Below are 21,968 nucleotides of genomic sequence, written 5' to 3'. Positions count from 1 at the left end.
TTCTTGGCTTAGGCTCAAAAAACCGCAACAAAAAAAGCTGTGCTTCTGCAACATGGGACCTCAGCCTTAGTGTGAAAAGCTCTGTGGGAAAAACCATAATGTATTTCTTTAGCCTTACTCAGGTCTAGTGTCTTGATAGTGACTTGTGGGATCCCTGTGGACTTGCGGCTGTAGCCACTCTAACCCATTTAGTTACGCCAGTGCTGACATTGAATAATATTTACGTTCCCTTCTGACAATAGTTTGTAGAGGTTGTTGGTACTGAACACTGTATTAAGGTAATTTCACTATATGATAGTTGATAATAATATAATAACAAAAAAGACAGCTCCCAAACAAGCACGAATGAGTTTTGTACATCTTTTTATTATGTGTTCTTTACACAAAAACCATAAAAAGTTTACAAAGATGAATTCTGCCTGCCAACTGTGTTCTAGTTATTGAAGTGAACAATGCTGACTGATGTCGAGTAATGTCGCATGCCATTCACAAGTGACACTAAAGAAATGATATGCCAGAAAACAGAAGACAAACATTTTCTTGTGTTGTAAAACTTTTCCTCCCCTGTGTACAGTTACTCGCCAATACTTAGCACAAACTTTCGGAGTGGAAAGATGTTAGCATTTAGCACCATGATGTCCGATTCTCAAACTTTTATTTTAGTGGTCTTGGCCAGCAATGACAGGAACATATAGAAAGCACCTAACGAAACTGAATTTCTTTATCAGTCCCGGACAATAAATCTAATAGAAAATTGTATCTGTGCCAGACAAATTGTTTTAGAAGCTGTACTGTGTAGACTCTCAGCTTGGTCTTGCGGGTGGTTATTCTTAGGCCTCATCAAACTCTGCCCACATTCTGCCCATGATGAGGTAGATGAAACATGGAAGTTCTCTCTGTATGCTGTGAACTTCATCTTGGTTAGAACAATGGGTGGAGTTTGATGTTTATATTGATCAGTGCTTGTTTGTCCACACATTTTGTAAAAAAATACACAGTGTTTTTTGATCTTTTCTATTGACTTTTTATAGCACCATTCAGATGTTTTCAAAATAGGAATTTTTGTACAAAAAATAGAGCAAAGCATTTAATTTGTGTTATTGCAAAATATTTAGCGGCTCTCCTCCAAATGATCCCTTTTTTCCACAATGTGTGGAAAATAAATTACTATTTTGGTGACAAAATCATAATAGGGACAAAAAACAAGAGTGCTGATTGTTTGCTGTGGTTGAAAATTATGTTATACCCTAAATTTACAAGAAGCATACTGGTCCCACTTCAACACCAAATTCTTGGTCAGGTCTTCCGATATCCAGTGGTGCAATATCTACAATAGGCAGTCTCATAGTCTTGCGTGTTCTGTACTCGAAAACTGTCTTACTCCACTCTCCTGTGTGTTTCTGCAAGGTAATTATAAGAAGAATATAAGGTCCTAGATAATCTATACATGTGATTATTATTAGAGATGGCGAACACTGTTCGGATCATTCGATCCGAACAGCACGCACCCATAGAAATGAATGGAAGCACCTGTGACGCTGACTTTGCCGGCGGCCGGCGTCACAGGTGCTTCCATTCATTTCTATGGTTGCGTGCTGTTCGGATCGGCTGATCCGAACAGTGTTCGCTCATCTCTAATTATTATGTTAATGAAACTACTACAAAAATGTCCTAAATTTCCAAATACAAATTGTACAAGGCTACACAACCTATTTAGAAATGATGATCTGATTTAATAGGCCAATAAACACATTGATGTGAGATCTAGGTCAGTGATTTTCTGAAATCTTGGAAGGTTCTCCAGAAAAAAGCAGCAAGTGCTGTCACTTTTACAGTCTCATAGATGCTTAGTACGGAGGGCGACTATATGCCAGACTATAGAATTATAGGATGTTCACCAATGTCTATATAGAGCTTCTTTGATGAGGGAATTCAGGTAGGGTTTCCATAGGATGTGAAACATTGTGGTAATAAATATTATAGTAAAAGAGGGAAGAGCAATGGTGAATACTGGCATGGCAATAATACAAACGATAATGGTAATAAATGCTAGAAAGTGAGGCAAAAAAGACATGTAGGTCCTGTTTTGCTAAAAAAAACCCTGCTGTTTTTGGCGGACATGTAGCTGAGTTTTTTTTTAGCCAAACCCAGGAGTGACTATGAAAGAAATATGAAGCTCTTATACCTCTCCCTTCTGCTCAATCTAGTCCCAAAAAATGCAACAAAAACTAGCTTTTTTTCAAAGTGAGGCCTTAGCCAAAATGTGTAAGCTTAATGAAGTAAGTCTGGAGGTAATAAAATACTTACAGTGCAACCGTCTTCCAAAACAGTGTATGTGAATTTGCTGTTTCCCTCAGCCTTCAGTTCACTCTCAGTGGAACTCATGAATTTCACAGCCTTCTTAACATTTCCGTTGTCTCCATCCATGTATGCAACACTGTTCTTGCAGTGGTAAGTGATATTCTGGAAGCCTCGGCTGGAGAGAATTCTGAGGAATGCCATCTGAACATCGGCAATATCTTCTGGCAGGTCTGGGTCACCGTAGCTAAACTGCAAAGCAAATGCAGCAAATATTAATATAGACAAACATTTCTATAGACAAACAATATAAACCTTGTTCATATTTGTGAACTGCAGAATTTTATTAATGTTTTGTCTTTTATACTCCTTTATATGTTGCTTATCCAATGTACAATATAAACCACATTTCACAATGCTCAACGGACACCAATAAACACATCTATTTTCTTTTTTATTTTATTTCTATAAACAATATAAAATCTGTGTTTCAATCTTACCTGGAAACCACCATTCATAGATTCGCCAAACCAAATATGTTTCTTCACCCCTTCAGAACTGATGTGCCAGTTCTTTTGTGGGATAGTTCTGGGATTAGCATTGATGCATGTTTCACCAGTTTCCATGTTGCAGAACACTTTAATGGCATCCAATTTGCATCCTTGGTTAGGGTCAATCCAGTATTCTCCTACAAATTAAAAGTAAAAAATGTGACACTCGACCATTAGGTTACATGTTCACTAAAGTTTGGCCTTGGTGTTTTTAGAACTATAAAAATACAAAAAACTTCAGTGTTAATTTGCATTTTTGAGCATTTTTGTGAGGTTTTTTTTTTTTTTTTTTTTGTTACCCACAGTCTTACTGCCTTTTTTTTATGAGTAAGGGTCCATTCACACAGAGTTTTTTGGCGCTGACTTTGACGCTGAATCCACGTCAGAATCCACATGGAAAAAAAGCCTCCCGTGCTTTTTTCCACGTGGATTCTGACGCGGATCCAGCTTCAAATTCAGTGGTAAAAAAATCTGTGTGAATGGACCCTAAAGCATACTGCATTTGACGTATGAAATGGAAGAAAAATTCACAAGAACGGCACAAAACCAGAAAAAAAATGTTTAAAAAACTGTGCATCCAGCCTTAGGACTTATTAACATGGCCACATCTCAGGTCTGTTGACAGTCCAGGATACAGACAGCACACTGAGCCATTGCAAACTAAGGGTGAATTCACACTGAGTAAACGCTAGCTTATTCTGAACGTAAAACACGTTCAGAATAAGCGGCGTCTAAAGCAGCTCCATTCATTTCTATGGGAGCGGGGATACGAGCGCTCCCCATAGAAATGAATGGGCTGCTTCTTTCACTCCGTGCAGTCCCATTGAAGTGAATGGGGAGTGCCGGCGTATACGGCAAGCTCTGCTCATGCCGGAGCGTACACGCCGGCACTCCCCATTCACTTCAATGGGACTGCACGGAGTGAAAGAAGCAGCCCATTCATTTCTATGGGGAGCGCTCGTATCCCCGCTCCCACAGAAATGAATGGAGCTGCTTTAGATGCCGCTTATTCTGAACGTGTTTTACGTTCAGAATAAGCTAGCGTTTACTCAGTGTGAATGCACCCTAAAGAGGCCATGCATACTATCGCTTGCACAAGCTCACAAGCTTGCACAGCGTTTTTCTCTCTGCATTTTTCCTGTGGAAACCGAGCAGGAACCATACAGACCCCATTATAGTCTATGGGGTCCGTGGCTTTACTTAGGTAACCACTTTTTTATGAAGCTAGGTTTCCTGAATGCAGATGTGAGCCAGGCCTTAGTAAAAATATGAAAATAAAGAAAAAGGAGCTGTTTCTGGTTGCAGCTACTTAGGCTCCATTCACACGGAGGAAAATGGTGAGGAATTTGATGTGGAATTTCAGCACTGAATAAAAAGCCTCCCATTGACTTCAATGGGTTCTTTAGCAGAAAAAGGAACCCTTTGAAGACAATGGGAGACTTTTTTTTTCAGCGCTGAAATTCCACACCAAATTCTTCACTATTTTCCACCATGTGAATGGACCTTCAGATTCCAGTTGTCATTTTAGGGTGCGTTCACACGATGTAACATTGCGCGCAATCTGGCACGTATACACGTGCCGGCAGATGACGCGCTCAAAATGCTCCCATTCATTTCAATGGGAGTTAGGAGCGTATACGCCACACGTTATTTTGCGCCTGTGATTTTGCGGATCACGCTCAACATTACATCGTGTGAACGCACCCTTAGGTTACATAGTTAAAAGTAGTATTGAATTCTGCTTTTAAACTATAACACTCGTTAATACATGCAGGTTTTGAGAATTAAAGAAGATGAGTGGACTGAAGTTTTGGGGAACAGAGCAGTGCAAAGCAAGGGGCTCATGTGCAAAGTTAGATCTTATTCACACATGAATGTTTTTGCATCAGTGTTTGTAAACCAAACTAGGTCTGGAGACTACACATAGAAATAATCTATAGATTTGGTATTGCTGATTTGCATAAATAAAGTTATCAAGTCACATATAAAACACATAGTGTACAGACGAATGTATCCAATAGCATGTTATACACTTAAACTGGTGTTACTAAAAATATAACCTATGAAATATGGCTTCATACAGCTACATCCATGAAAAAATAGAAATATTATAGCTTTGTGAATGCATCGAATGAAAACAATTGTTTCAAAATTAGGCCCTGTCCGTACTGATTTTAAAAATGGAAACATTTCAGTTTCTAATCTTCATTCTATCATTAATATATATACCATACATGTAATGCTTACCGCTCTTCAACTCTGGATGACACAATTTCAGGTCACGACAGTTACGAGCTGGGTTCTTTCTGGTACCATCAGGACTGATTATGTTTTCAATCTGAGTATTCATGGATTTTAGAGAGGTCATAATCTCAGATGTAGTTGTGGCATCAAGTGGTTGGTCACCATAGTATGGGGCTGAAGGCCCTTTCTCTCCAAATGAACCAAGATTAGCTCCTCCTCCATCACAGCAAGGACCAGGTGGGCCAGGGGGACCAGGCTGTCCTGGGGGTCCAGGTTGACCAGATGTTCCCTAGAATATATATAATAATTAATATAACCAGTGTGACAAACATATTTCCAGTTGTACCCACAAGAATTTATGCTGTTTTGAAGACTTTTTGAAAAGGGCGGTCACAACAAACATTGATTTCATTTAGATTTCTCTTTTGTTCATTCAATTAATTTTTTCAGTTGACTAACATAAACTATTATACTTCTATTTTTAAAACCATTCCTACTTTGCAGGATTTGCCCCACCTCTCTGAAATATTTGCATCTATCTATCTATCTATCTATCTATCTATCTATCTATCTATCTATCTATCAATATATGCACACACACATGTAATGATATATGTATTTACCTCTGGGCCAGTTTCTCCTCTGCTTCCACGGGGACCTGGAGGGCCTATGGGTCCTGGATATCCATTGGTGCCATCTTTACCTGGAGAACCATTAGATCCTGGTGGACCCTAAAACCATCATACAAATCATCAGTTAAACATTTTTATTTATACTGGAACTACTGAAATGTATAGTAATACAATGATACTTACTCTGGGACCTAGAGGACCTGGGGATCCAGCAACACCTTGCTCTCCATTATTACCCTGGAATAAACAATTACTTTTAAACAATGCACATAAGGTACATAGAGCCTTACAACTGTGCCAATGACGCCCAACAGACCCTACTGACTTATAATCTGCTATTTCAGGTTGTTCTGTTGTTTTGATAGACACAAACATGCTATAAGCAGTGATATTTTTCCAATGAGAAATACTGTATCAGAACATGCAATGGAGGCTCCTAAAGGATGTGAACATAGCCTTACTTCACAGTAGTCTTCTATTCACTGTAAATGTATTATATTGTCGTATTTTCAAAAAATGATTTAAACAGTTTAATTTGTAATATTTTCAGAATTAAGTAGTATTCTAATAAGAATGTATTCTCAGAAATGTAAAGGATTTAAATGCAAGTAAACTCCAATGTAAGTAAATTAAGTGATTTTTTTATTGCTATCGTTTTCAATCTATTTTGATGTAAACTCACAGGAGGACCGGGAAGGCCAGGGTTGCCAGGGAATCCACGATGACCTTTAATTCCATTGCTACCACGCTCTCCTGCTTCACCCTTATCACCACGTGCACCCTGAGGACCCTAAAGAATATATAAACACTGTGTTATCATCTAAATTAACAACACCATTCTCTCGCTCTATATCAATAAAGAAGTATTTAAAACGTACTGGGGGTCCGCGAGCACCAGCAGGACCGGAAGGACCGGAAGGACCAGCGGGACCCTAAAAATAAAGAAAAGTATGTGAAATTGTGTTTGGAGTTTTCAATGTACCAAGTTAAATTGACATATGTACATAAATATACTGTACTTATATATTTAAAACAAAAAATACCCCTCAAGAGTGGGGGCTAATACATGGTGTCTTTGGTTCGAATAAAGATGCTGGCTAAGAAGTCATCTCTGTTTTTCAACTATGTATAATAATGGGATTGGGTTACCACTATATATATATATATATATATATATATATATATATATATATATATATATATATATAGTCATATGTATCTGTGAGGTATACTTACAGATTCTCCTCTATCCCCTGATTTTCCTGCAGGACCAACAGGACCTGGGGCACCAGGATGGCCTGGAGATCCAGGAGCGCCAGGAGAGCCACCTTCACCACGATCACCCTGTGAAAAAGCCAAAGGTATAATAGTTAAACAAAAACATTAAAATGAGGTAAGCTTTTGGTAAACTGCTGAACTAGAAATTTACCTTAGGACCAGGAGATCCATCCCGTCCAGGTAAGCCATCAGAACCAGGATTACCCTTAATGAATAAATATGTTACAGTTATTCTTTAGTGCACATTATATTCATTGGTAAGAAATATGCCCAGTCATAACTGATTGTATGCAAAAGCAATATTTATTTATATGCCCCAAATTGTGTAATAAGACTATAATAATAATAATAATAATAATAATAATAATAATGATAACAAATATAATTTAGATTTATTTTTATAAGCCATAAGTAGCTTACATCTCTCCCACTTTCTCCAGGGGAACCATTAATACCAGAAGGACCAGGAGGACCAGGAGTGCCACGGTCACCAGGAGAGCCATTGACACCTGGTTTACCATCTTCACCCTTAAAAAAAACATTATTTGTCAGTTAAATAATTCATGAATTTATGTAGATATAAAAATTTTTACACATAAGTCACATACAAGACATAGTGTATTACAACATGGTGCAAGGGATTAATAAATTAAGACGTTTTCAAAAATGATTCAGAAATGATATTTGAAATAAATAAAGCAACATAAGATAGAAGGAATAAATTATGCTATACCTTTACACCTTGAGGGCCAGGACTACCTGGTCTTCCCTGTAGGCCAGGTAAACCAACAATACCGCGGGTACCTGCTGGACCAGAGATACCAGCCGGACCTGGAGCACCCTGTGAAAGGAAGAAACAAATACAGAAATATATGAAAATGTAAAATGTTTTTACTCTCATGTATACTGTCCAGAACCCAGAGAATACAGGGAATACTAACCGATTCTCCTCTAGAACCTGGAAGACCTCTCTCTCCTGGTTGACCTGGTTCACCCTTTGGACCTGCAGAACCTGGACTACCAGGAGCACCAGAACTGCCTGCTGGACCAGGAGGGCCATCTTTTCCTGGACCACCTGGAGGACCAGAGGGACCAGCATTGCCCTATTTATAAGAAAAAGTTTCAGGTTAGGTTGAATGAGTAACATGTCAATATTAGTTCCTATCAGAAACAATATCACAGAACATAAATTGTCTACTTACCTCCTTAGTCCTACATTTGTTAGCTGTGTTCTGAAGCAGCAGAAGACAAACTATTTGCTTACTCAATCTGAGCTTTATTAGCTGTATGCCGAATTGTGAAGAAGCATTGGCTAAACCAGGCCATACACATGAGATAGCTGTATTCTTTACACGTGAACTCTCTGCTTGGCAGAACTGTGCATGTGTATTGAATAGGAGAGGGGACAAAACCACCGCCAGGTCTAGAAGTGGTTTATTCCCATAAAGAAAATCCAACTGCTTATTGCTTTGCAAAATCTTCTGAAAACAGTGGGGTTTAGACATCCAGTACATCTAACCTGTATGGCCACCAATCGTCAATAAATAGAACGTTACTATTACTGCAATAAGTATTCTAGGTATATGATCTGAGATTAAAATAAATTGTATTTTCTTGCAAATCTAAGGCTAACTAAGTAATAGTAAAATCATTGCAAAAAAGTTTTAAATATTGTTCAGAATATATCAAAAAGGTGTCTTCTTACATTGGATCCTGGAGGTCCAGGTAAACCACGAGCACCAGGGAAACCAGCAGTGCCCTGTAAAGCAACAAATATATCAAGAAATGAAGTTCTCTACTTCTCTTATGCTATGTTATTTTTCGTAATCCAGTACAATACTTGTGAGGAGGGAATATGACAAATCTATTCCCTTTCCTTTAATGTCGCTTACTTATCTGGTGTTATCTGAGGCAGGACAGCTAATATATCATGTTATTCAGATTTTTGGTATTGTAAGGTAAATGTTATAGTTACAATATATATATTGTGATTGACAATAAAAAGGCTTAAACTAAATGCCTGATTGACATTCACTGATATAAAGTAGGAGAAACAGCTTTTAACATATCTTGGCTTTTTCATTGTCATCATTGGGATGTATAAATACAAAGAATAACCTGACTCAAATATCAGCATTGAAATATTGCAGTTATTACAATATCTAATAATGACAGGTATTGTGTGACAATATGTGTGTATAATTCTATAGTCAGATCCCTGCTATGGCTAATAACAAAATTAGATGCAATAAGTACAATTATAAGAAATAAATAGAATCTCATAAAATTATTTCTACCACATAATAAAAAGAAAATACAATAATTGACTCACAGGAGAGCCTGGAGCACCACGATCACCTTTAGATCCTTGGGGACCAGCATTACCCTGTGATAAGAAAGTGGATTAACAGATAAACCTTAAATCTGCAAACTGTTATGAAAATTGATATTAATATAAAACATTACTTCACAAAGTAAATAGAAGGAGAGCAAAATGAAAACATAATATAAACTACTCACAGCAGGACCAGGACCACCAGCAGGCCCAGCAACACCTGGAGCACCAGGCTCTCCTCTTTCACCAGGACCGCCCTTATCTCCTTTACCTCCAGGTTCTCCATTTTGACCCTAAAGACATTTAACAAAAGGTTAATTTACGGGAAAATTAGGTATTCCAAACAAAGAGTCTATTATTGCTTCCCTCTTGTTCTAGTGATGACTCGAATCCCATTTCTACAGAGGATGAAGGTGTCATAAAACCTACATTGCTCTAGTTCACTTTGAAATTAGGCTGTGTTCACACCAGCACTTGAAGTCCATTCAGGTATTTTGTTCCCGTTTGTGCTTGGAAAATGCAAGCAGCACTTTTATCGATGCATTTTTCACCCCTTTCAGGCGGAAGCTGAGTGGAAACATGGCGGACCCCATTATAGTCTATGCGGTCCGTGGGTTTCCACAGGTAAACACTTTGTTCTGCAGATTAGGTTTCCATTCTCTGGTTCCCCTGAACAGAAACCCAAACGCAGATGTTAACCTAGCCTTACGCTGGGTTCACACCACTGCTTGTACTACGTTCCACTCTCCACATGAAAATTACAGAGAGAAATGCGCTGTAAACTGTAAAATGCTTTTCTCTCTGTATTTTTCGCAATTTTCAGATTGAAACCGAATGGAAACCACACAGACCCCTTTATAGTCTACAGGGTCCACAGGTTTCCTAAGGTAACCGCTTTTTATGCAAATTAGGTTTCCGTTCGGTGTGGGGAGGTCCCCAGCAGACCTCCGGAACAGAATCCCAAATGCAGATGTGAATCTAGCCTTAGCTGATTTTTTAGTTCAAAGTATGAGTTTATTGACACAACAGTGGAAACGGACATGTGACGGATGTTTGTTTTTCCAACACATTGAATTCAATGTGTCTATACATATGTCCATTTTTTCATGACATGCACTATCTTTGTGTGTAATAACAGACATCGATAGTCTATGTGTATAGACCCATTAAAAATCATGGGCTCTATAATGGCAATTATTATTATTATTATTATTATTATTATTATTATTATGCATGCACTGGCAGGGACCCACATGACCATTTTTAGCAGACATTAAGCCTATGTGCATAAGACCTTTAGGCTAATTGCACACTACCATAAGCTGGCTGTCATTGAATGGCACGGCTGGTACATGGGCATCCGTGTACCGCCCATGCACTGGCTGTTCTTCTTTGGCCCCATTCATTCAATAAATTGGAATTGTGGCCGCAAAAACAGACAGACATAGAACCAGAGTATTATGTCCCGGACTGTCAGCTCACACACTGATCCATGTAGTACACAGTTGTGTGCAATGGCTGACAGAAATGAATGGATCAGTGCGCTTGAATAGCACACTGACCTAGTCTCGTCTACCTTAACTATTGGCAATACCATTTACAGCTCTGCCTTCAGTAGTCTTGAGCTTGGTACAGGGGTGGCAGATATGTGACAGATTTTTTATGCACAATCAAAACTGAAAATCTGCAACATTTAAAACGTACTCATATTGCAGAAAATCAGAGGATTTGTTCATAGACTACATAGGTAACTCCACATGAAAATCCACATAGCATAGTACAGTCAAGGGAATGCAGGATACATCTCTAAAATGTTTCTAGCAGAATCTTTCCTTCTTCCAGGGTTTTTCAGGTCTCTACACTAATTTAGTGAATAATACTGAATATAGTGAATATGTGAATATAGGTTCATATTAGTGAATATCGGTTCAAACTATTGGTTTGATGGCGCTATTCTTTTTCAATAAAACTTTCTCCAACAGTCTGAAGGACATAATAGTTTTTGGAATTTTACTAAGTGATTTTAGAATTAAACACAAGAATATTTTTTTGTCCTCCAAAGAAAAAACTAAACATGAAGATTGCATAAATATTGCCGGTTATAGACAGGCCAGGTTCTTGCTGTATTACATGGAATATTTTTTGGGATGAAGAAAAGGTCTTATGTGAAAAAAATAAATGTACTTAATTAACTCCATATCTAAACCCAAAATTGACTTTGAACAATGTAAATTGCAGTTATCATAGCTTATTTCTGAGTTTTATCAAAAATTTGATTGTAATGCAGTATAGTTTTATTTGTGAAATACAATCCAGAGGAACTTACAGGTGCTCCAGGGAAGCCAGCAGGGCCGGGTGGACCAGTTTCTCCACGTTCTCCCTAAAATGCATTAATAAACAAAAATTAAAATGTAATATGAAATGTCATGTCATACCATCACTGAACAGTAATAGTGAGGGAGTAGAAAATAAATATATAGTATATTGGTTTACAAGTCTCACGCATAACTATTAGCCAACCTCCAAGGATGCAGAATGTGGTGAATTATGACCCACAAAAGGCATGTGTCCAGTGTGGAGTTGCTTTCTTGGAATGTGTACTATACTCCTTTTGGTCTTAGCAAGTCTTGTCTTGAAGTGATCCAAATGTTATATAGTGACCAGTTAGTCGATATTCTGGGGTCTCCTTCCTGTGTGGATCTTACCATGAACACAGGTTTTGATTTCTCCAGCATGCTTTGGGGGTGGTCACAAAGGAGAAATAATTTAGAATCTTTTTAATGCTATATTGAGAGGTTGTTTTATGTAATTTGATGTATAGCTTATAGCGATGTCTTATTAAATCAGTTTGTAATAAATCAATCTAATACTTTGGCAGCTGGCATGGCTACTCAATTTTAGGACATGTCTCGACCGTGAAACATCCATGTCTTGGTTGCAATATGACTATGTTATTATTTCACAATGTGATCATACTCTCAGAGTGAGTACATATCATTTATTTCATATATTTGATGTATGTTTGTGTGTGACAAGAAGTGTATAACATGTCAATTCTGCAAGGTCTCTACAATGGTAGCTAGGTACCTAAGATTACATTTATAGATGGTAGTGAACAGTATACTTTGCTATGCTATGTTACAGTAGATTTGTTCACAATAGAAATCAAAATCCACATGGATTCAAACATATAACATATAATTGACATATGTAATATTTAGCTTTCATGATGAGTAATTCATCAAATATTTTAAAAACATGTATAGTCATTCATAACATGAAGGAACTTTAATTTAACCCAACTATAAAAGCTTATGAAATTATATACTTACCGGACCACCACGTACACCAGCGGGACCAGGGGGTCCAGCTGGACCACCATCGCCCTGTAAAAGACAATTGATGCTGTTAAACAATAGATTTTTTATAAATTGAATAAAACAGAGGAATCAAATGTGTGAACTATTATATAGATTTTTTAAAAAAATTACCTTGTCTCCAGGTGGACCGCCAGGACCAGGAGGACCAATAGGACCAGCAAGTCCCTATGTAAAGACAATATTATTAAACCAACATATCACAAAGTAGTCATTCCACATGTGTTTCAGTAACTAGCTGTAATTGAAACACACATTACTAAATAACTTTAATTTCTACATATTTACCCTCATGCCATCTTTTCCTGGAGCTCCATCTGAGCCTTTGCCACCAGGTTCACCCTAAAAGAGAAATATAAAAAGGGTTTTAAATTATTTCAATAAAGAAATGTACCTCTTCTACATCTATACTAGTGTACGTAAGACAATAAAGATAATAAACAAACAAACCTTTTCTCCTCTAGGCCCAGGACTTCCAAATGCTCCTCTTTCTCCAGGCATTCCTTGAAGACCAGATGGTCCCATTGCTCCAGGTGGGCCAGGTGGGCCAGCAGGTCCCTGAAGAAGAAATCGAGTTTATCCAGAAACTATGGCAACAACTGATTTTCATTTTTGTAGCAGAAGGTAAACAACTAACCCTAAGGGGGATATTTATTTGAGATGAGCAAATAGTATTCGATCGAATACCTCCCTTTGCCATTTTTTTTTCTTTTTTTTTAAATGTAGATTGTGAGCCCCATATAGGGATCACAATGTACTTTTTTTTTCAATTAAGTATGTTTTTTTTTTTTTTTGTACAATGGGAGGAAATCCCCATAAACATGGGGAGAACATACAAACTCCTTGCAGATGTTGTTCCCGGCAGGATTCGAACACCCAGGACTCCAGTGCTGCAAGGCTGCAGTGCTAACCACTGAGCCATCATGTTGCCCCTGAATACCTCCCTTTGCATAGTTATTGGTGTACTTGGTCAAATACCACGCGGGAAAAATTCGAATCCCCTCCCACCTTCACTGGCAGTTTTTTTTACAACAATAACCTATGCAGGGGAGGTATTCGATTGAATATACTCGCTCATCTCTAATATTTATCAATAATAATTACTATATAAATGGCGATTAGTGCTATTCCCAGTGCAGGGTGCAACAGTACGCACTCTATTGATTAATTTTGTCTTATCTTAAAACAATACCTAGTTAAATCTAACATTTCTTTGGAGGAGTTTTCTGGATGTAAAACCCAAATGCTGGCACTACAGAGATGTCATATATCTCAGAAAATTGGTGTAGGTGCTCCAAAGTTTACATTATTGTTTAATGTATTTGTATCAGAAAATTTAGAGACTGTTTCCTTTTTTTAATAGCAGAGTAGATGTATCAATACTTTTATTCTATCATTAAAAAAATGTATTTTTGTTCTTTTCTTTATAGCTACCTTTCCACCATCTGGGCCAGGAGGACCAGCAGCACCTCTTGTACCAGGAGTTCCAGGAGAACCTTGCACACCTCTTTCACCAGGAATACCATTTTCTCCCTAGAATAAATAGGAATTATGGCATGAATCCAATGCAAGCATGAATGAGATATCAAAATATCAAGTGCTAAATAAATAAGCACAATGTTGTCTGTAAAAATGGAAAACTAGTTTTGTTCAGGTAGAAATTCCCATGTCCTGCTGAATGCTAGATTTGCAATTGTAGATCTGTTCTCCAGTTTTAGATTTTTTTTTGGTGTTTTACAGTATTTGCATAGCAATATATCCTCTTATTCTGTCTGAAAAAATATTTCTGATGTTCGGCATGCAGCCTTTGTTCATTCTCTGCCTTAATATTATAAAGTGTATAGTCAGTTTGGTTGTTTCCATTTAGAACTAATAGGAGATTTTAACATGGACATATGTATTTGTATAAAAAATACAAGGTATGGAAATAAGGAAAATGCCTGATTAAGGTTCATGTCTGCGAAATTGTGGTAAGGCCAAGGACATACAGTATGCACCTTTAGCAGTAATAAAAATGAGCTAAAGTTGGCCACAAGCGCAACACTATGGCTGATATGTCCTGTCAATATAGGCCTTTCTCTATCTCCGTGAATTGGTCAATGGTTACAGAGACAGTTGGAAGAGTCTGTTCTATGCTGACTCCATAACTGAAATTAAGAAACCAGTGTGGTTTGTGCTCTGCTAAGATATGTCTATAACGCCTATCTGCTACTATGGGTTGAAAGTTAAGGAAACAGCAAAACAAAGTTGTTCTACTCTGTTTCCATAACCCCCACCCTGGTGGTTGAGAGAAGGAGCCACATACTCCCATCTTTAAGGAAAATGATAAAACCAATGTGTAATTAACCATTCACTTTCTGTACTTCAAAGTATTTTCTTCTGCAACATGGGGCCTTAGTGCATAAGTTAAAGTTTTTCAGGTTAACTTCAAAATCATAAGCTGAATAATGAAAAAAAAATGAAATGATAGCTAACTTGTTAAGACTTATTTTGATCAGAAAATGCTGTTCAATTTATCATCTGTTGATATTTTTGAGAATATTTAATCATATTATAGCAATAAAGGAGAAATAAAAAACTTACCTTACCACCGGGGGTACCTGGAGCACCAACATCACCCTTTGGTCCCTGTAAGCAAAAGTAATAGTTATTATTATATACGTCATTATTATTATTATCATTATTATTACTATTGTGTTTAGCATTATCACATTACTGCTATTTTTAATTGAAGCAATATTTATTGCTAATATTACAGTAAATGTACACAATAGCTACAAGGTTTTAACATGATTGTGAATATACACACACATATCTAACAATATAATATATTTGTGTGTGTGTGTGAGTGTGTGTGAAAGCCCAGATTTATGCTATTTCCATTACATACAAAAACGCCATCTTGAAATAAAAATCAGGGTTACTTACTGCTTCTCCAGGTTTTCCATTCTCACCAGGGGGTCCAGCAGTTCCGGGAAGTCCCTATATGAACAGAGGAAATATACTCACATAAGAAGTGAAAACACTTTAGAACAAAGACTTCTACCAACTACTGTAAACAGTTTGATATCATAGCAGTCTAAGAGTTGTTCACCCTAGCGTTCGGGAACACCGTCCCTCATTCCACTTCAAATAGGCAGAGAGAAAAGCCTGCAAACAAGACTTTTCTCTCCCCTGATTTCAGTAAAAAATCAGTGGAAACCCGGTGGACCAGATTATAGCCTATGGAAAATGAAGTGGAATACGGGTAAATACAAAGTTCTATAATTGACATATGTATTACGCATGACTTTAGAAGTCAATTGTGTAAAATGAAATCATAGGATGCATCAAAAAGACTCATAATATAATATATAATAATATCTCATAATATATCATTATAAGTTTTGCCTCTATGCAAACCACACATGGAATATTTTGTACAATAATGGGCAAATGTGTATTAAGAAGGAAATAATGTAGTTCAATGTACCAGTATAGTAGTAGTGGAAGAGGGTGACCAAGGTAAATAAGAGAATTGGTGGGATACAGAATCAATACAGGTTGGGGTTATTCAGTTTGGGAAAGAGATGCCTTAGAACCAGTCTAGTTACAGTGTACAACTACATAAATGTTCAGCACAGACATTTTTCCAATGATCTTTTTGACACCTAGGCCTGTAATCATCACACGAGGACTCCTACAGCTAAAGGAAAGATTTCAACAGCACAGGATTTTTTTTAAGATCAGTGGGATTTGCTTCCATAGATTTTGTGATAGTAAACCTGTTCAACAGAGGTCCGAACGATTTTCTTGATAAAGACAATATTACATTCAAAGGATTCTAGTTTTCTGGAGAAATTAGATCCAAAGTCAGGAAGGAATCTTTCTCTTAATATGGCAAGTTAAAAATTACTTTATACTATTTTTGCTCGTATTGTGTAATTTATAAATTACATTTTTAAAATTAAAATTTTCAAAAATAAAAAAAGTTAATTTAATATGGAGAAATTTAAATTTACCTCTGGATCAACATGGTAGAATAATAGATTGGACTTGATATATCAGTGTTTTTTTCAGTCTTATTAACTATGTACATGTACCTGTACACTACGATAGTTATATGATGACCCTGGAAACTACAGTATGATTGTTCTCCAGAGGGAATCTTAGAACAATACTTAAATTAGACATACCTTGTCTCTTAAGACATACAATTTAAATCACTATCAACTTAATATGATAAAATAAGTTTATTTCTTTCTGTATTACCTGGAAGCCAGGTGGACCTGTTGCTCCTGGTTCTCCTCGTTCACCTGGAGGACCCTAGTAAACACATACATTTCCTTAGTAAAAAAATAAATTCAAACTTTGAAAAACCTACTATATTGTGAGTGATATGTAAAAATGCCTGGAAGCTATTGTTCTATATGATTGTTTTCTCCTGAAGAAAATGTTAGCTTGCATTTGGCTATAAATAGAGTCTTCCATTTGCATAATAATAAATCTATTAAATCTTTGATTCTTCTAATTCCGTACCTTAGGCAGTTATTGGAAGGCTGAGAAATTATTGAATGTATAGTAATATAGTAAATGCGCCCACTTTAGGGGATGCTTAAACGTTATCGTGTGTTCCATAAATATGTCCAGTGCAAAAAAAAAATTATAAAAGGACGTACTGCTACTCCTGCGGGACCCTGTGGACCGATGTCACCACTCTTTCCGGGAAGACCCTAAAAAAACAAAAATATTATATATAGAATAATAATAATAATAATAATAATAATAATAATAATAATAATAATTCAAATATTAACATATAAAGTGTAAAAGTTCATAATGTCATACCTGTGGTCCAGCAGATCCAGGATTGCCTCTTTCTCCATTTTTACCTGGTGCTCCCTACATCAAAGTATGCAAGTTTAGTTACGGCAATGCTACTTAGATACCATTAAAATGCAACAGTACTTTCAGCTTAATTTCACAGTGAATAGTAATTACTAAGAGTACTTACCTCATTACCTTTGGGACCTGGGAAGCCCATTACTCCAGGTTGACCTCTTGGGCCTGGTGGACCAGGGTTGCCTGAACGTCCAGATTCTCCAGGAGGACCCTTAAAAGATAAGAGTGGAGTTCTTAAAATGTAATATTAATACCCAGCAATATCTGGTATAAAATTTGAACTCAAAACCTGATCGTCACAAGCCATTCATTACCTCTTTGGTAAAATAAATGTGTATCTGTATCACGTACAATGCACATTTTACAGCTTTTAACCAAACAATATATACTTACTGATGGTCCTGGTTTGCCGTCAGATCCAGGGCTGCCTGGACTTCCTGTAAGACCCTAAAATATAGAATAAAAGATTATAAAACATATACTGGGGGTGTCACCCCAATGGAATCATGCATTTTTTTTAATTGTACTATAAAAACTTTCAAATTTACAAGACTGCAATATAATTGGATAGACTGAAATATGTTTGACCTTAAAATGGAATGAAAAGTGCTGTTATATGTATACAAATATTCACCCTCATTCCAGGTAGGCCAGGACCTCCATCCCTTCCTGGTTCTCCAGCAATTCCTCTTGGTCCAGGACCGCCTGTTTGTCCACGCTCTCCTGCAGGTCCCTAAGTACAAAAAGACAAATAATTGGATCTATCTATCTATCTATCTATCTATCTATCTATCTATCTATCTATCTATCTATCTATCTAGTCAATAAAGAATTGAATTACCTTTTCACCTGGTGCTCCATTCATACCTGGGGGTCCACGGAAACCTGGGGCTCCCTAGAAGAGAAGCAATGTACATAGATATAAATTTTAAGCTAATGATAGTAGCTGCAGAATTAGTAATTGTACATGATATTTTAATTTCTGAATGTACTTATAAATTTAAAATTTAATTTAAAAAATAATTTCTCATGTGACTAATTTACATTCTATTGCATTCAGTACATATGTCACTTATTGGATTTCTTCTCATTGTATCTTAACCAAAATTTAAGCTTTGCTCAATCATTACATTTTGAAACTTTTGAACATCTAGTCACACAGTTTAATAAAATTTATTGTGTAATGCAAATCTTATTACGTAAACTTTTTTGTATCGTCTCTGCCTGTTCAGGTCTCTGCGCCACCCTCTGATCGCAGGCTACAGCGCAGGAGGCGCGTTCAGTTTGATTGTTTGCTTAGAGTTTTTTGTTGCTCTGTGTGAACACTTATTATCCTCTGTATTATCCTCTGTATCCTCTGTATTCTCTGTATTATCCTCTGTAATTGAATTTCCACCACACCCATCTCCTGCATCTTGTTAATCTTAGCCTTGCCTGTGTAATTGACAGCCTCTCTACCAATGAAATCTGGGGCTGGACTTCCTATATATAGATCATCAGCCCACACAGGTTTGGTGGCTATTTTGGCTCTGTCCTGTGGTTTTGACCTTGCTAGTTTCCTACTGCTTTTACTATTGTATTACTACCTCTGACCTTTGGCTTCCCTTGTTACTACTCTTTTGGATTAGGATTTTGTACTGCTTTATCTCGCTGGCCTTGACCCTTGGCTTGCTCAGTCCTCTTCTGTGTTGTTTTGACCTGTCTTGTTCTGTGTGACATTTATTTCAGAGAAGGGACCATTGCCAAGTTGCTCCTGTCATTAGGACAGTGTGGCAATTAGGTAGGGACAGAAGCTGGGTTGAGTTTAAGGCTCACTGTCTGTTTTCCCCTTCTCCCATTGTTCTAGGGAATTGCACATTGCTTTTCCTTACACCTGAGTTATTCAGGCACACCAGTTAGGGGAAAAAAAGACTAAATTGACCTTGATAACCAGAGTTTATTACTGGTTATCTTGACTTATTTTTAAAGGCTATCCGAAATCTATGTATTTTCACCTAAAATTAACAATATATATAATCAATTGAATAGAATAGTTTATAAACAAGAAATGCTATAAAGTACAGTGTTAATTGACCAAACCTGAACCCTCTAAGTAAATACAGTGATTACAAATGTGTAAAATATATATCTTTTTTTGACTTGCAGAAGAATATAATTAAACTTACTCTATCTCCTGGAGTTCCTGGTACGCCATTTGTTCCTGGCTCACCATTAGCTCCTTTTTTGCCTTCTTCTCCTGCAGGACCAGGTGCACCTGGAGTTCCAGCTTCTCCCTAAATACAATGATGAAGCCAATGTTACTACAGTACTTAGGCAGGTAAAGAAAAGATGTTGATTGTTTAGATTATAGATTTATGATGATAAAGGACTTACACGCTCTCCCTTTGGACCAGTCTCTCCTTTTGCACCATCTTTGCCAGGCTCACCCTAAAAAAATAAAATATATCAAAGCTGTTAAGATTCTCAGTGTGCATTCTCATCACTGCAACATTGCTTGCTGCTGTTGCTTTAATGTTATCATGCCAATATGTAAAGCTTTCACTAACTCTGTTGCTAATCAAAGTTCTGAGATGCTGAATCAATCAGCAGCTGAGGCGGGATATTTAAAATCTGTTCAGAACTTCCTATGTGCCTACTATTAATTTATTGTTACTAGTTAGGTTCCTGTGCTCGGAATATATCTGTTGCTTTGCTGAACTCCCGATGTTGTCTTATTTACTGATTATCCGCTTGCTGTCTAATTTTGGCATAGAATGTTAACTCTTGTATTGACCTCGGCTTTATTCCTTTGATTCTACTCTCCTGGCTTGACCTGCCTGAGTTTCTGGTTTGATTTTCAGTTTGTAGAGTATCTATTTCTTACACTAGGTTTTGGGATGCTAACCCAGGACACAGTTCCTGTCACGTCTGTCTAACCTCTGCTGAAGTTGTCTGGGCAACCTTAGTTTCTATCTTCCAAAGCAGTGTGAGATTTAGGTGGTTTGTTATACTACATTCTGTTATCTGGAGTGTCAAGCTAAAGTTTGCTACATCTGTATGGTCTATGTTGAATAGTTTTTGGTTACTTACTCCTGCACCACGTAAGCCAGGGGCACCATTAGTTCCAGGGGGACCAGGAGGGCCACGCCCACCAGCCAGACCAGGAGCACCAGGAATACCAGCAGGACCCTTTTGAGAATAAAATTTTTGTAAGTTTTAGGCTGCATACTGAGATAAATCAAACATGCTTTTTACAGTCTATCATACCTACCATTTCTCCTTTGCCACCTGGATTTCCATCTCTACCAGGAGGACCCTAAAGAAGATTAGATGCATTGTCATATTTAATGTGAATAAAAGAAAAGAGCATATTAAGTATACAGTATAGACCTAAAAACAATGCTTACAGCAGGGCCAGTCAAACCAGAAGGACCTTGGGGACCTGGTTCACCTCTATTTCCAGGAGATCCATCAGAGCCACGGCCTCCAGGAGATCCAGCTTCACCCTAAGCAGAGTAAAATCAATAAAGTTTGTAAGTATATAACAATAATCATATTTAACATTTCACTCATTTTGTATGTTTCTTCTTCAGGTATAAAGTAATGAGAAATACTGTATATATACATTTATAGTATGCTGTTATCATGCTTCTTCTATATATATTACAGACACATACATTAAAAGTACCCAACTTTAGCAAATTTTAGAGGAATTGGATAGCTCCCAGTTAAAAGTCCCATTGGTGAAGTCTGTGAGCTCCAACAGTGATTTTCACAATTAACAGACTGTTTTAATTCCACTATCTCAACTCAAAGAAAATTCTATGTAAAATACTACTTAAAACAATGATTAAGGGGGAAAGCTGCTCTTTGTAGGAGCTTTACACCTCTGGTAACTAGAGAGTGGTTCCACGTGAAGCACATGTGTGAGAAGTCTTCTGGTGGGGAGAACACATTCTGTCATCGAGATGATATTAAAAAAGTTTGAAAAGCGATGCAGAATTTTACATTGTAACCTTTTTGATCATATTCTTTTTATATCTATTTATTATTATTTATTAATTCCACTATGATTTCACATTCTTAAATTATTTTCAATTATAACTACATAGTATTTTCATATACTGTAGACTTCCCTTCAACAGAAACAAATTAATGTTTCTAAACCTTTGCAAGAAAAATAAAATCGCCAATCCACTGAAAAAAAGCGTTCCTTTTATAGCCCGATCATCAATCTATACTGCAGTGATTAGATCAGTACCGATCTTTTTATTTTCCATGTAACATATTTAAATATATTTACTAGTCAAGGATGTTGAAAGAAGACACATTTTTGATAATTTATGGTTTTGTTAATGGTATTCCAGTCTTCAGGATCATATTCAGAGTAGTA

The 21,968-nt window shown here is 37.0% G+C and overlaps 1 protein-coding gene across 1 annotated transcript in view; it reads right to left on the bottom strand.

The window, feature by feature from the left end:
- Nucleotides 1-346: 346 nt before the first annotated feature.
- Nucleotides 347-21,968, bottom strand: part of COL3A1 (collagen type III alpha 1 chain) — a 59,981-nt gene continuing 38,359 nt past the window's right edge. Inside the window, exons 16-51 of the mRNA XM_075284850.1 lie at nt 20,983-21,081; nt 20,847-20,891; nt 20,666-20,764; nt 19,970-20,023; nt 19,762-19,869; nt 18,438-18,491; nt 18,231-18,329; nt 17,990-18,043; nt 17,709-17,807; nt 17,543-17,596; nt 17,374-17,427; nt 16,967-17,020; nt 15,644-15,697; nt 15,299-15,343; nt 14,150-14,248; nt 13,166-13,273; nt 13,004-13,057; nt 12,830-12,883; nt 12,671-12,724; nt 11,665-11,718; nt 9,524-9,631; nt 9,336-9,389; nt 8,709-8,762; nt 7,945-8,106; nt 7,737-7,844; nt 7,424-7,531; nt 7,155-7,208; nt 6,962-7,069; nt 6,604-6,657; nt 6,408-6,515; nt 5,909-5,962; nt 5,717-5,824; nt 5,097-5,382; nt 2,799-2,986; nt 2,308-2,550; nt 347-1,400 (exon numbers count right to left, since the gene is read on the bottom strand). Of these exons, the coding sequence (XP_075140951.1) occupies nt 1,254-1,400; nt 2,308-2,550; nt 2,799-2,986; nt 5,097-5,382; nt 5,717-5,824; nt 5,909-5,962; nt 6,408-6,515; nt 6,604-6,657; nt 6,962-7,069; nt 7,155-7,208; nt 7,424-7,531; nt 7,737-7,844; nt 7,945-8,106; nt 8,709-8,762; nt 9,336-9,389; nt 9,524-9,631; nt 11,665-11,718; nt 12,671-12,724; nt 12,830-12,883; nt 13,004-13,057; nt 13,166-13,273; nt 14,150-14,248; nt 15,299-15,343; nt 15,644-15,697; nt 16,967-17,020; nt 17,374-17,427; nt 17,543-17,596; nt 17,709-17,807; nt 17,990-18,043; nt 18,231-18,329; nt 18,438-18,491; nt 19,762-19,869; nt 19,970-20,023; nt 20,666-20,764; nt 20,847-20,891; nt 20,983-21,081 (3,339 nt within the window). The 3' untranslated portion in view covers nt 347-1,253. The remainder of the gene's footprint in view (nt 1,401-2,307; nt 2,551-2,798; nt 2,987-5,096; nt 5,383-5,716; nt 5,825-5,908; nt 5,963-6,407; nt 6,516-6,603; nt 6,658-6,961; nt 7,070-7,154; nt 7,209-7,423; nt 7,532-7,736; nt 7,845-7,944; nt 8,107-8,708; nt 8,763-9,335; nt 9,390-9,523; nt 9,632-11,664; nt 11,719-12,670; nt 12,725-12,829; nt 12,884-13,003; nt 13,058-13,165; nt 13,274-14,149; nt 14,249-15,298; nt 15,344-15,643; nt 15,698-16,966; nt 17,021-17,373; nt 17,428-17,542; nt 17,597-17,708; nt 17,808-17,989; nt 18,044-18,230; nt 18,330-18,437; nt 18,492-19,761; nt 19,870-19,969; nt 20,024-20,665; nt 20,765-20,846; nt 20,892-20,982; nt 21,082-21,968) is intronic.

Source organism: Leptodactylus fuscus, chromosome 8 (genome assembly GCF_031893055.1).
Source record: "Leptodactylus fuscus isolate aLepFus1 chromosome 8, aLepFus1.hap2, whole genome shotgun sequence".
In the NCBI taxonomy this organism is placed as follows: domain Eukaryota; kingdom Metazoa; phylum Chordata; class Amphibia; order Anura; family Leptodactylidae; genus Leptodactylus; species Leptodactylus fuscus.
This window is presented reverse-complemented; position numbering and strand designations above follow the sequence as displayed.